Source organism: Orcinus orca, chromosome 1 (genome assembly GCF_937001465.1).
Source record: "Orcinus orca chromosome 1, mOrcOrc1.1, whole genome shotgun sequence".
Classification (NCBI taxonomy): Eukaryota; Metazoa; Chordata; class Mammalia; order Artiodactyla; family Delphinidae; genus Orcinus; species Orcinus orca.
This window is the reverse complement of record NC_064559.1, coordinates 51569366-51582717: the sequence shown is the minus strand read 5'-3', so window position 1 is coordinate 51582717 and position 13352 is coordinate 51569366. Positions and strand designations below refer to the sequence as shown.

Sequence of the window (13352 nt, the reverse complement as noted above, 5' to 3'; positions counted from 1 at the left end):
ATGTTGTATTTTCATTTTCATTTGTCTTCAGGTAATTTTTTATTTCTTCTTTGATTCCTTCATTGACCCAATAGTTGTTCAGTAGCATGTTGCTCAGTTTCCATGTATTTGTGACTTTTCTAGTTTTCTTCTTGTAGTTGATTTCTAATTTCATTCCATTGTGATCAGAGAAGATACTTGATATGATTTCAATCTTCTTAAATTTAGTGAGACTTGTTTTGCATCCCAACATACAGTTTATCCTTGAGAAAGTTTCATGTGCACTTGAGAAGAATGTATAGTCTACTGCATTTGGATGGAATGAATGTTCTGTACAAATCTATCAAATTCATCTTGTCTGTTGTTTCATTTAAGGCCAGTGTTTCCTTGTTGACTTTCTGTCTGGATGATCTATCTATAGATGTAAGTGGGGTGTTATTAAAGTCCTCTACTATTACATGTTGCTGCCAATTTCTCTCTTTAGGTCTGTCAATAATTGTTTTATATATTTTGGTGCTCCTATATTAGGTGCAAATATATTAATCGCTGTTACGTCTCCTTGATGTGTTTTCTCCTTTATTATACTGTCCATTTTTGTCTCTTGTTACCTTTTCTGACTTGAAGTTTATTTTGCCTGATATGAGTATGGCTATATCTACTTTCTTTTGGCTGCTGTTTTCTTGGAGAATCATCTTCCATCCCTTCGCTTTGAGCCTATGTTTGTATTTAGAGCTGAGACGAGTCTCCTGGAGGGAACATTTAGTTGGGTCTTGCTTTGTAATCCATCCAGCCACTCTGTGTCTTTTGATTGGTGAATTTAGTGTATTTACATTTAGGGCAATTATTGATAGTTGGATGTTGGCTTTTTAGCTTTTGTTTTCTGGTTGCTTTAAATCTCCCATTGTTTCTTTTTTTTTTCCCCCATTGTTTCTTTTTCCTTGTGTTTCTGTCTGCCATTTTGGTTTGGTGGTTTTCTAAAATATTTTTCTTAGCTTCCTCTTTTGCTGTCTTTTGTGTCTCTGCTCTATTTTTATGTTCTGTGTTTACCCTGAAGTTTGTATGAGACATCTCAATTAAAATAGTCCATTTTCTGCTGATAGCATCTTATATTCATTTACCTGTACAAGTGCCGTCCTTTTCCTCTTCCCCTATGAAATTTGTTTTTGTTCTCTTAAATTATCCCTTTTTATGTTGTGAGTTGTTATCAAACTAAGAGAGCTATATTTGTTTTTCTGCTTTATTTTTTTTTCTCCCTTTAGATTTTATACTATTTATTAATAAAGTGTTTAAAAATCTGTTCTGATAGAGAGTTGCAGTTTTCCAGTTCTGTCTTTTTATTACTTTGCTCAAAGTTTTTTGTATTTTTGCCATTTTTTTTTCTGGTTGAAGAGCTCCTTTCAACATGTTTTGTAAGGCAGGTCTAGTGTTGATGAACTCCTTCAGCTTTTGTTGGTCTGGGAAAGTCTTTGTTTCTCCTTCATATCTGAATGATAACTTTGCTGAAATAGGGTATTCATGGCTGACAGTTTTTATCTTTTAGTATTTTGAGAATGTCATTCCACTCCCTCCTGGCCTGTAGCGTTTCTGCTGAGAATCTACTGGCAGCCTAATGGGGGCTCCTTTGTAGGTCACCATCCTTTTTTCCCTGGCTGCCTTTAAAATTCTTTGTCATTGACTTTTGACAGTTTTAATATTATGTCTTGGAGGAGGTCTTTTTGCATAGGGGTAATTAGATATTCTCTTAGCTTCATGGGCTTGTATATCCAGTTTCTTCCCCAGGTTTGTATTATTTCTTTAAATAATCTCTCTGCTGTCTTTTCCCTCTGTTCTCCTTCTGGGATACTCATTATCCTAATGTTGCCTGTCCTTAAAGGGTTGGAGAGCTCTTGTAGGATTTCCTCATTTTAAATATCTTCCCTTTCCTCTTCTACTTGTATCATTTCTAGATTTCTATCTTCAAGCTCACTAATTTTCTCTTCCATATGGTCTGCTCTAGTCCCAGACTAATGTATTCTTCATCTCATTTATTGAGTTCTTCAGCTCCAGAATTTCTGTTTGGTGCTTTTTTAAAGTTTCAGTCTCTTCGGTAAAGTATTCCTTCTGTTCATTCATTTTATTCCTGAGCTCATTAAACTGCCTTTCTGAGTTTTCTTTTAGCTCATTGAATTTCTTCACAACAGCTATTTTGCATTCTCTATCAGTTAAATTGGAACATTCCATAACTTTGGTTTCTGAAGAATTGTCATTGTCTTTTTGTGGTACCATGTCACTGTGGCCCTTCATGTTGTTTGATGAAGTGTTCTTGAGCCAGTGCATTTAGTATTAAATGACAGGTTAGGAGTTAAATTCCCTCCGGTAGGTGGCACCATCACACAAGTTTTCGGTTTCTCTTCCTTGAGCTGCCTTTGGTCATATTTGAGAGTTAGCACTTTTCAGCCTCCATCCACCCTGTAATAGGTGTGGCTCCATGCCTTCTTTGTTGCTTTTTGTGCCACCAGGAGGGTCGTTGCTGCCATGCTTCTGCCAGAGCCGCTGTCATCACCAGGATGGTTGGCTCTTTCCTTGTGTCTGGGATCCCTTGAGGCACAGGATCTTCTGTGGGGGAAGGGGGATGGGAGGAGGGGTCATGGGCGCCTCAGATGCTGGAGGGACAGGGTCGCGGGCCCCACTGCCGCTGCTCCCCACTTGTCTGTGGTCATGGGTGCCGGGAGTGGTCAGGTGGCCACAGTGTGTGCACCACCTTCCCTGCTGCTACTGGGTTCTCTGAAGCTATGGGCTCCGCTGCCTCAGTTGGAGGGCCAGGATTGCAGGCACGGGCTCTGAGGTTCCCTCGCCCCCACTGTGCGTTCCAGTACACCCAGCTTTGGGTGTGTAGATGTGTGGAATTCTCCAGTGCCCTATTGTGTTGGGCGGAGACACCTTTGTTGAGTTGTGGATGTTTCATTGGATGTAGATTGAAAGGGGAAGACAAAGGTAGTTTTTCCACTCTAACATGTTTCTGAAGTCTGAAAACTGTGTTCTTCAGTTTTAATATGATTATGTGTGGATTTATTCTTATTTATCCTACTTTGTGGTTCATTGGACTTTTTATCTGTGCATTGTTACTTTTCATTAAATCTGGCTAATTCCCAGCCATTATCTCTTCAATTACTGTCATTTCCCCATATTCATATTTATATTCCCTCTCTCTCTCTGTTTCTGCCTCTCTTTTTCTAGAATGATAATTAAAAGTATGTTAAACCTTCTCAATTTACCTTCCATATCTTTTAACCTCTCTTCTGTATGTTACATATTTCTGTCTTCTGTGTTGCATTCTGGGTAACTTTTCCAAATCACCTTCCACTTCACTGATACACTCTTTAATTCTACCTAATCTGCTATTGAATAAACCTATTAAGTTTTTAATTTTGGTTATTATATTGTTACTTTCTAAAAGTTCTCTTGGTTCTTTAATTCTGCCAGATCAATTTTTAATAGATTGCAGGTCTCTGCAGAAGCTTTCAAATTAATTTTGTTTTTTTATTTTAAGCATAGTATGTTAGTTCTTTTATAATTCATCTGGAAATTCAAATATCTAAAGTTTTTGAGGTTTTGTATTAGTTATGTTGTTTCTCTTTGTTCTTCCTTGTGATTCATTGTCTCTTTATATGCTTTTTTATCTTTGTCTGTGTACTGCTCATTGACTTTTAAAAATTTTTGTAAAAATGGTTGAATACAGATTGAGATTGCCTACCTCCAGAGAGATTTACATTCGCTTCTGCCAGGTATCTAGCAGTACGACCAGTCTGGAGCCATGTTAATTTAAATGAACAACCTGAGGATTTGTGTATCACCCAGGTGATGTGAAACTTGAGCTGCAAATCCATGTGAAGGCTAGTTTATTTCTTTTCCTCCTTATCCTGAGCATGAACCCCTAGGGACTCAGCTTAATAAAGGAAAGTCCTCCTCTCCACTCCCTACTCTGGGTGGTTACTGGCTTTGATTTCTGTCCTCTTTGACCTGTGAGACCATCAAAACCGAAGTGAAGATTTGCCTGGATTAGCACATACCCTGAAGGCAAAAATAGTTCCCACTTTCCCTTTAATTTTGGCCTGATAATTTGTTACACTTTTGTCAGTTCTTTGATGCTTTGGGGACATATTTAAAAAATATTTTATCTAGAATATTTAGTTTCTGTAGGAGGGTTGTTCCAATAATCTAACTCAAACATTTCCAAACATGAAAGTTTTTCATCACATTAAAATAAATTTTTTCCCATTATCCCATTTTCATCATTTTTCCTTTATTCTGACTTTTCTCATCCCCAAATCATAAATATCCTCAAATGTGTTATTTTAGTATTTTCATGCTTTGATTTTCCCACTAAAATCTCTAGTTCATTAGGAATTCATTTTTGTATATGTTTTTTATAATTCATGTTTGCATCTGTCATCTGAATCTCATATCTTGTTTGTGTTTCAGGAACATTGGACATCCGGAGCTATTTTGCAGTTCCAGAAGTTGTGTGGTTTGAAGCCATTAGTGGGGGTAGTGGATGAATATGTAGATGGAATCCTTAACATTTTTCTGTGTGATACGTCCTCACATGAAGACATCTATTTCCATCATGTCTTGAGAACAGAGGGCCATGCTATTGTATGCCAAGAAAATGTTCCTTCTAAGGTGGAGCAGTCTGGATGTATTTTGTAATGTATTGTATTTAATCTCAACAGTTTAAGGTATAAGAGAATTTAATACTGAAGGTTATTTGATTTATTCTTTAGCGATATCTGTGAGATTCCTGCCTTCTTAATGCAGAGCACTTTCTTAATTTTCACATGATCACAAAAAACTACATTTGGCTTATTTTCCTTTAGAATATACTTTTATTTTAAATAATTGATTGAGGATTCTGTCTTACCCCCAATTATTTAATTTTCTGAAGTTTTCTTAGAGAAGTGCAACAGTCTCTTATTTTGTAATTATTGAGAGCAGTGTCTACATTTTCATGAATATTGATGTTGATAATTTTTGTGGCTAGCAAAAACTATCACTATAGAAAAAAATCTGACTATTAAATTTTAGAAGATAATGCATTTCCACAACATTTGAAAATTATGAAGTGCTAACTTTTTCACTTTCTCTCTGAGAAACTAAATTTCCTTCGTATTTTTTTAATCCTAGGGTTTCAGAGACCTCAACCCTTTAACTTTATACACTAAATCCAGTGCAGGGCCAGAGGACATTGTCCTGACAGGACTGGGTTTTCCTTCCCAGCAGCACTATTTTAATGAAGATCGAGAGATAAATCCACAGTCAAAAGAGAGAGAATTATATACCATGGTAAGAGGTTTTTGCAAACATCATCATATTCTTTTTATTATTGTTAATACTTAATGAGTACTTACTATATGCCAAACACTATAAAAGGCACTTTAAATATATTATTTAATACTTATAAAATCCCTGTGATGTAGTGACTATAATTAACCTTATTTTACTGATGACGAAACTGAGGCATTCCTGACCTAGGAAAGTTTGGAAACTATGCAGTAATCTTAACAGTTATCTTGTCTCTCATCATTTGCTGGTTTAAACCTTTACTTTAGCCATGCTTTTCCTGTATGATTTCTCTCATACACTGAATTCCACTGCTGCCTTGCTGCAGTTGTGACCTCACCTGCACTGACCCAAATGCTGTTCTTCCCTCTACACTCCTTAGATTCTTCTTGAAGTATTCTCATTTCTTACTTTCTCTGTAAACCTTGTGGCAACTCCTACCCACAGTAATAATAATATTATGTATTATTCCATCCCACAGTACCAATAATAAAAAAAAAATAACCGACACTTATTGAACTCATACTGCATGGCAGGCACTGTTCTAAGTACTTGCATGTACTAGTTAATTTAATCTTCACAACCACTTTACCAGATTGGTGCTTTAAGATCCCTATTTTAGATATAAGTAAAGTGAAGCACATTAGTAAGTAATAAGTTAAATGATTTCTCAACAAATGAGCAGATAAATAGACATGTCCTCTGAGTCTCATATTCCTCATGGCAACAAATACTGGGCTAAGAATATAGATTGGGTTCACTTTGAGAGCCCAAAATTTATTTTTTTGGATACAGCAAAGCTTTTTTCTTTGAATAAAATATGAAAATATTATTTTGTGTAAGTATATTTTATATATCTGACTTTTTAAATTATAGGGAAGATTTTATATTTTAGTGGACTTTTACTATTAGAAAAGATAAAAAGGAAAGGCTACTTTGCTGTACACCTGAAACTAGCACAACATTGTAAATCAACTATGTTTCAATAAAAAAATTTTTTAAAAGGCCATTTGACTACTGAGAGATTAACCTACTCTGAAAAATATGTATGAATGTTTACTGCTGCATGTTTTAAATGATGTCAACATTTTAGATTTCATTTTAGTTTAAAATTAGTGGACTTCCCTGGTGACACAGTGGTTAGGAATCCAACTGCCAATGCAGGGGACACGGGTTTGAGCCCCGGTCCGGGAAACTCCTACATGCCACAGAGCAACTAAGCCCATGCGCCACAACTACTGAGCCTGCACTCTAGAGCCCACGAGCCACAACTACTGAGCCCGTGCGCAACAACTACTGAAGCCCGTGCGCCTGGAGCCCATGCTCCACAACAAGAGAAGCCACCGCAATGAGGAGCCCACACACTGCTACGAACGGTAGCCCCCACTCGCCATAACTAGAGAAAGCCCATGCACAGCAGCGAAGACCCAATGCAGCCAAAAATAAATAAATAAATTTATTAAAAAATAATAATAAAATAAAATTAGTTAAAATTAATTGGGCTTGTTTGGCTTTCTGAAACCTGAATTTTTGCTAGTTGTTATTACTTGATTAGAACAGTTATATTTCCTGATTCTTAAATAGTGAGTTGAATTCAACCTTAAAAGTTTTTAGAATATCTTATCATCACTGTTTGATGTCTTTAAATAATCATAGTTCAGTCCTGAAAATGAACTAAGGCCATCTTTTCTGCAAAAAAGATAAGGTCCAAAGCTCCTCTATCCTATCCCAGCCTATATTTTAACATATCAAGACTCCCATATGCTACACACACAGATACACACACATACACCTACCTCTATACACCGAGTTCCCTGTAATTCCTACTCTTCTTTTAGGCATCCTAACAATTTGTGTTATCTCCTTTATTGCATAGTCTCAGACATCCTCCTTCCCCAGTGATATTTTGGTCATATCTCTGTGTTGGCTCTACACTGAAGGTTGTGCTGTGATTATCTGATTGTGTGTCTTCATTGCTATATTTTGAGTTCCTTTAGAGCTGAGACCTGTTGCATTCATCTTTATATCCACAGAGCTACCATGTACACATTACGTAATCTGTACTCCATAAATGTTTTTCGGCCTGAACTAGTTTAGTAGGATGGGAAGACCTAGGGTCATGCATAAAGTTAGAAAATAATATGGCATATGCATGAACCGTAGCAAAAAATTCCCCTCAGAATTTATAGGCAAGTAGATTTTAGAAATAGTATAGAAAATAAAATAATTTCTCTTTCCTATCTACTAGCGAGATATTAATGATGAAAAGGCTTTCAGTCACCTTAAGTCAATCACCTCAAAGCAGCCGTTAAAGGATTCTGAATTCAGTTCTTTGAAAACCCAAGAGAAGAGCTGTGAAGACGATCCAAAGTGTTCCATCTCCGAGCTACAAGATCTGAAGGAAGAAAATGAGGTAGGAGAAGGGAAGATAGTTTTTTTAGATGTAATTAATGTAATGTAATTAATTCATAAGTGAAGGGTACTGGAATAACATAGCTCTTTAAATCCTACTGCTCCAGTGCCATCAGAGCATCTCCCACAGATGAATTACAAATTCTTCAACAGTCACCAAGACCAAAGTTGCAGCAATATAGCCTTGATCACAAAAAAAGAAACGCCATTATTTGACTTCGATGTGTTTTACTATCCCATAGCTCTGGACAGTCTTCAAGAATTATGCAGTGAATGGAAACTAGTATTGAGAAACGGTATTAAGAAAACCCATCAGGAAAAATGTTGACAACTTTTTTGAAGGATATACTTTATTTTAATCAAATGTTTATGTATTCACAGCTTTAAAAAAAACAAACAAATGTTTGTGTACACACAGCTTAGAGTTCCCTATAACCCCTTCCCCTACATTTCCTATTTCACCGAGCAACCATTTTCATCTCTTTTAGCTGCTTTTTTTGGAATTTACCTCGATTTCTTTCATTAAATAGCATGCTTATGTTATTTCCTGATTCTTCAGTTTTAAGTATGTATGCCCTTCTTACTACTAGAGATGAGGGTTTAGTTCTCTTTCATCCCTTCTTCCCCACCACAAAAATATCCTTTCTGTTCCCCCACCATCATCTTACTAATATAGTTATATCAAACTTTCCATTAGATCACCATTCAATATTTTATTGCTATGACTCTGTAAATGCTACTTACAGCCAAATAGTATGTTATGGCAAATTTTCCTTTCCTGCGTAACTTTTATTTTCTCTGGTGTTAATATTTCTTTCTCTTTAAATCAACATACAGTACACAACTGACTTTGTATTCGGAGTACTGTCCTATCAATACACGTATAGATTTATGTAACCACCCCCACAATCAGGATGCAGAATGCTTCCATCATCTGAAAAAGCTCCCTGGTGCTACTCCTTTATAATTACATCTCCCCAAATCCCTAACGCCCTAGCAACCATTTATGTTTTCTGTCACTGTAGTTTTACCTTTTCAGAACTATCATATAAGTGGAATCATACGGTATGTAACTTCCCAGTAGGGGTTTCTTTGATTCAGCATAGTACCTTCATCCAAATTGTTGCATGTGTCAATAGTTCATCTCTTTTGATGATGAGTAGTATTTTATTGTATGGATGTACCACAGTTTGTATATCCATTCATGCACTGAAGGAAATTTTGGTTATTTCAGGTTTTGGTAATTATGAATAGAGCTTCTATAAATATTTGTGTACAGGTTTTTTTTTATAAACATAATCAGGAGTAGGATTGCTGATTTATGTGGTCAAACTGTTTTCCAGACTGGGTATACCATTTTGCATTCCCACCAGCAGTGTGTGAGTTCCAGTTGCTCCATATCTTATCAGCACTTGATATTGTCAGTAATTTTTATTTTTAGCCATTCTCATAGGTGTGTAGTAGTATCCCAGTGTGGTTTTACTCTGCATTTCCCTAATGACTATGATGCTGACCATCTTATCAGGTGCTTATTTGCCATCCACATGTATTTCTTGGTGAAATGCCTATTAAAGTCTTTTGCCCATTTTTTTATTGTTTTTTTTCTTTCTTACTGTTGGGTTTTTGTTCTGGATATGTTCTGGATAGCCCTTTGTCGGTTTTGCGATTTTCAAATATTTTCTCCCACTTGTAGCTTCATTCTCTTAATGGTGCCTTTCATCCAGGAAAGGTTTTTAATTTTGAGAAAGTTCAGTTTATCAGGTTTTTTTCTTTTATGTACAGTGTTTTCAGTGTCAAGACATCTTGACTTAATTTTACTATAAGGTGTGAGATTTAGGTTAAGTTTCATTTTATTGCATATGGATGTCCAATTGTTCTAGTGCTATTTGTTGAAAAGACTATGCTTTCTCCATTGAATTGTCTTTGTAGACCTTCCAAAAATCAAATGTCCATATTTGTGTGAGACTATTCCTAGACTTTATTTTGCTCCATTGATCTGTCTGTTCCTTTGCCAGTAGCATACTGTCTTGATTACTGTAGATTCATACCTCTTAAAATTAGGTAGTATGATTCCTCCTACTTTACTCTTTTTCAAAATTATTTTTAATATTATGGTTCCTTTTCCTTTCCATTTAAATTTTAGAATCAACTTATCTGTATCTGGGATTTTTATTGGAATTGCATTAAATCTGTAGGTAAATTTGAGGAGAATTAACATCTTTAATCTGTGAGCACAGTATATATATTTATTTAGGTTTTCTTTTATTCCTTTATCAAGGTGTTATAGTTTTTAATATACAGAACGTGTTTTGTTATCTTTAGGTATTTAAAGCTAACAAAGATTAAGCTAACTTAGGTAATACTTACCTAATTATTTAATTTACTTTGGGAGCAATTATAAATGATATCTTTTTATTCCAGTTTCTATATTTTCATTGTTAGTATGTAGAAATTGATTTTTGTGTTTTAAGCTTGTATGGTGTGAACTAGCTAAATTCATTTATTAGTTCTAGGAGGTGTTTTGTAGATTTCTTTGGGATTTTCTACATAGACAATAGTGTTGTCTGCTAATTGGGACAGGTTTATTTTTTCCTTTCCAATCTATGTGTCTTTATCTTCCTTCCTGCCTTATTATTGCACTAGCTAGAATTTCAGACACGATGTTGAACAGGAGTTGTGAGAGAGGATGTCTTTGTTATCCTGATGAAAAGTTTTATCATGCATGCATGGATGTGAATTTTGTTAAATGATTTTTTTGCATATGTTGATATCATGTTTTCTCCTTTATTGTATTAATATGGTATATTACATTAATTGATCTTTAAAAATTGAATTAAACTGGCTTTCCTGGGATAAACACCATTTGGTCATGGTGTATTATTATTTTTATACACCATGGATTCCATTTGCTAATGTTTTGTTGAATATTGTTATGTCTATTTCCATGAAGGATATTGGCCTGTAGTTTTCTTGTACTATCTTTGTATGGTTTTAGTACCAGGGTAATGCTGGCCTCATAAAATGAGTCTAGAGGCATTTCTTCCTTTTCTGTTTTCTGGAAAAGATAATGTTGAATTAGTTTTATTTCTTTTTTATTTTTTAATTGACATTTCTATTGTGGTAACTAAAAGATTCATGTGCGCTATAGGGAATAATACAGAAAGATCTCATGTAATCTTTACCCACTTCCCCCAGTGGTCACATTTTACAAAATTGTAGTACAGTGTCACGATCAGGATATTGACATTGATGCAATCCACCAATCTTGTTCAGATTTCTCCAGTTTTACTTGTACTTATTTGTGTGTGTGTGTGTGTGTGTGTGTGTGTATGTATATTTAGTTCTCTACAGTATTAACACATGCAGGTTCATGTATGCAACCGCACAGTCAAGATACTGATAATTCTGTCATCACGAGGGTCCCTGTGTTGCCCCGTTTATATCCATCCACCCACTCCCTCCCACCACCCCTCTCCCCACTAATTGGTTCTCCATTTATAAAATTTTGTCATTTAAAAATGCTATGTAAGGGCTTCCCTGGTGGTGCAGTGGTTGAGTGTCTGCCTGCTGATGCAGGGGACGCGGGTTTGTGCCCCGGTCTGGGAGGATCCCACATACCGCGGAGCAGCTGGGCCCGTGAGCCATGGCCGCTGAGCCTGCGCGTCTGGAGCCTGTGCTCCGCAATGGAAGAGGCCACAGCAGTGGGAGGCCCGCATACCACAAAAAAAAAAAAAAAAAAAAAAAAAGCTATGTAAAATCATATAGTATGTAACCCTTTGAAATTGGCTATTTTCACACAGTATAATTCAAGTAATTGCATGTATCAATAGTTAGATCTTTTCATTGTTGAGTAGTATTCCATGGCATGTATGTGTCATAGTTTGTTTCATCATTGACCTGTTGAAGGACATTTGGGCTATTTCTAGTTTTTAGCTATTACAGATGAAGCTGCTATGAATGTCTGTACACAGGTTGTTGTGTGGACATAAGTTCTCTGGAATAAATGTCCAGGAGCGCAATTGTTGAGTTGTATGGTAATTACAAGTTTAGTGCTTCATCAGTGATATTGGCCTGTAATTTTCTTTTTTTGTGGTGTCTTTGTCTGGTTTTGGTATCAGGGTGATGCTGACCTCATAGAATAAATTCAGAAGCATTCCTTCCTCTTCAATTTTTTGGAATAATTTGAGAAGGCTAGGTTTTAATTCTTCTTTAAATGTTTGGTAAAATTCACCTGTGAAGCCATCTGGTCCTGGACGGTTACTTGTTCGGAGTTTTTTTTTAACTTCCAAGTCAATTTCATTACTAGTAATAGGTCTGTTGAGATTTTCTATTTCTTCCTGATTCAGTCTTAGAAGATTGCATGTTTCTAGGAATTTATCCATTTCTTCTTGGTTGTCCAATTTATTGGTGTATAATTGTTCTTAGTAGTCTTGTATGATTGTATTTCTGGGGTATCAGTTGTAACTTCTCTTTCATTTCTGATTCTGTTTATTTGGGCCCACTCTTTTTCTTGATGAGTCTGGCTAAAGGTTTATCAATTTTGTTTATCTTTTCAAAGAACCAGCTCTTAGTTTCATTGATCTTTTCTATTGTTTTAGTCTCTCATTTATTTCTACAATATTTTGATCTTTATTATTTCCTTCCTTCTACTAACTTTGGGTTTTGTTTGTTTCTCTTTTTCTAGTTCCTGTAGATATAAGGTTAGATTGTATATTTGAGATGTTTCTTGTTTCCTTGTTTTCTTGTTTGTAGCTTGTATTGTTATAAACTTCCCTCTTAGAACTGCTTTTGCTGCATCCCATAGATTTTTTAGATCATTGTGTTTCCATTTTCATTTGTCTCCAGGTATTTGTAAAATTTCCTCTTTGATTTCTTCAGTGATGCATTTTTGATTAGTAGCATATTGTTTAGCCTCCATGTGTTGGTGTTTTTTTTGCAGCTTTTTCTTGTAGTTGACTTCCATAGTCTCATACCATTGTGGTCAGAAAATGCTTAATATAATGTCAGTCTTCTTAAATTTATTGAGACTTGTTTTGTGGCCTAGCGTGTGATCCATCCTGCAGAATGTTCCATGTGCACATCCAAAGAATGTGATTTTGCTGCTTTTGGATGGAATATTCTGTATATCTCTATTAAGTCCAATTGGTCTGTGTCATCTAAGGCCATTGTTTCCTTATTAATTTTTCTATCTGGATGATCTGTCCATTGATGTAAGTGGAGTGTTAAAGTCCCCTACTATTATTGTTTATAATAAAATCCATTATGTTTATTAATATTTGCTTTATGTATTTATGTGCTTCAGTGTTGGGTGTGTATATATTTACAATTGTAACATCTTCTTGTTAGATTAATCTCTTTATCATTATATAATATCCTTCTTTGTCTCTTGTTACAGTCTTTGTTTTAAGTCTATTTTGTCTGATATAAGTATTGCTAACCTAGCTTTCTTTTCATTTCCATTTGCATGGAATATCTTTTTTCCATCCCCTCCCTTTCAGTCTTTAGATCTTTAGATCTGATGTGAGTCTCTTGTAGGCAGCATTTAGATGGGTCTTTTTTTTTTTTTAAATCCATTCAGCCACTCTGCATCTTTTGATTGGAGCATTTAGTCCATTTACATTTAAAGCGGTTATTGATAGATA

The 13352-nt window shown here is 35.5% G+C and overlaps 1 protein-coding gene across 1 annotated transcript in view; it reads left to right on the top strand.

The window, feature by feature from the left end:
• TDRD5 (tudor domain containing 5) overlaps positions 1-13352 on the top strand; it is a 97284-nt gene that overhangs the window by 60879 nt on the left and 23053 nt on the right. Inside the window, exons 11-13 of the mRNA XM_033428181.2 lie at positions 4441-4641; positions 5143-5301; positions 7547-7711. Coding sequence (XP_033284072.1) covers positions 4441-4641; positions 5143-5301; positions 7547-7711 — 525 coding nt within the window. The remainder of the gene's footprint in view (positions 1-4440; positions 4642-5142; positions 5302-7546; positions 7712-13352) is intronic.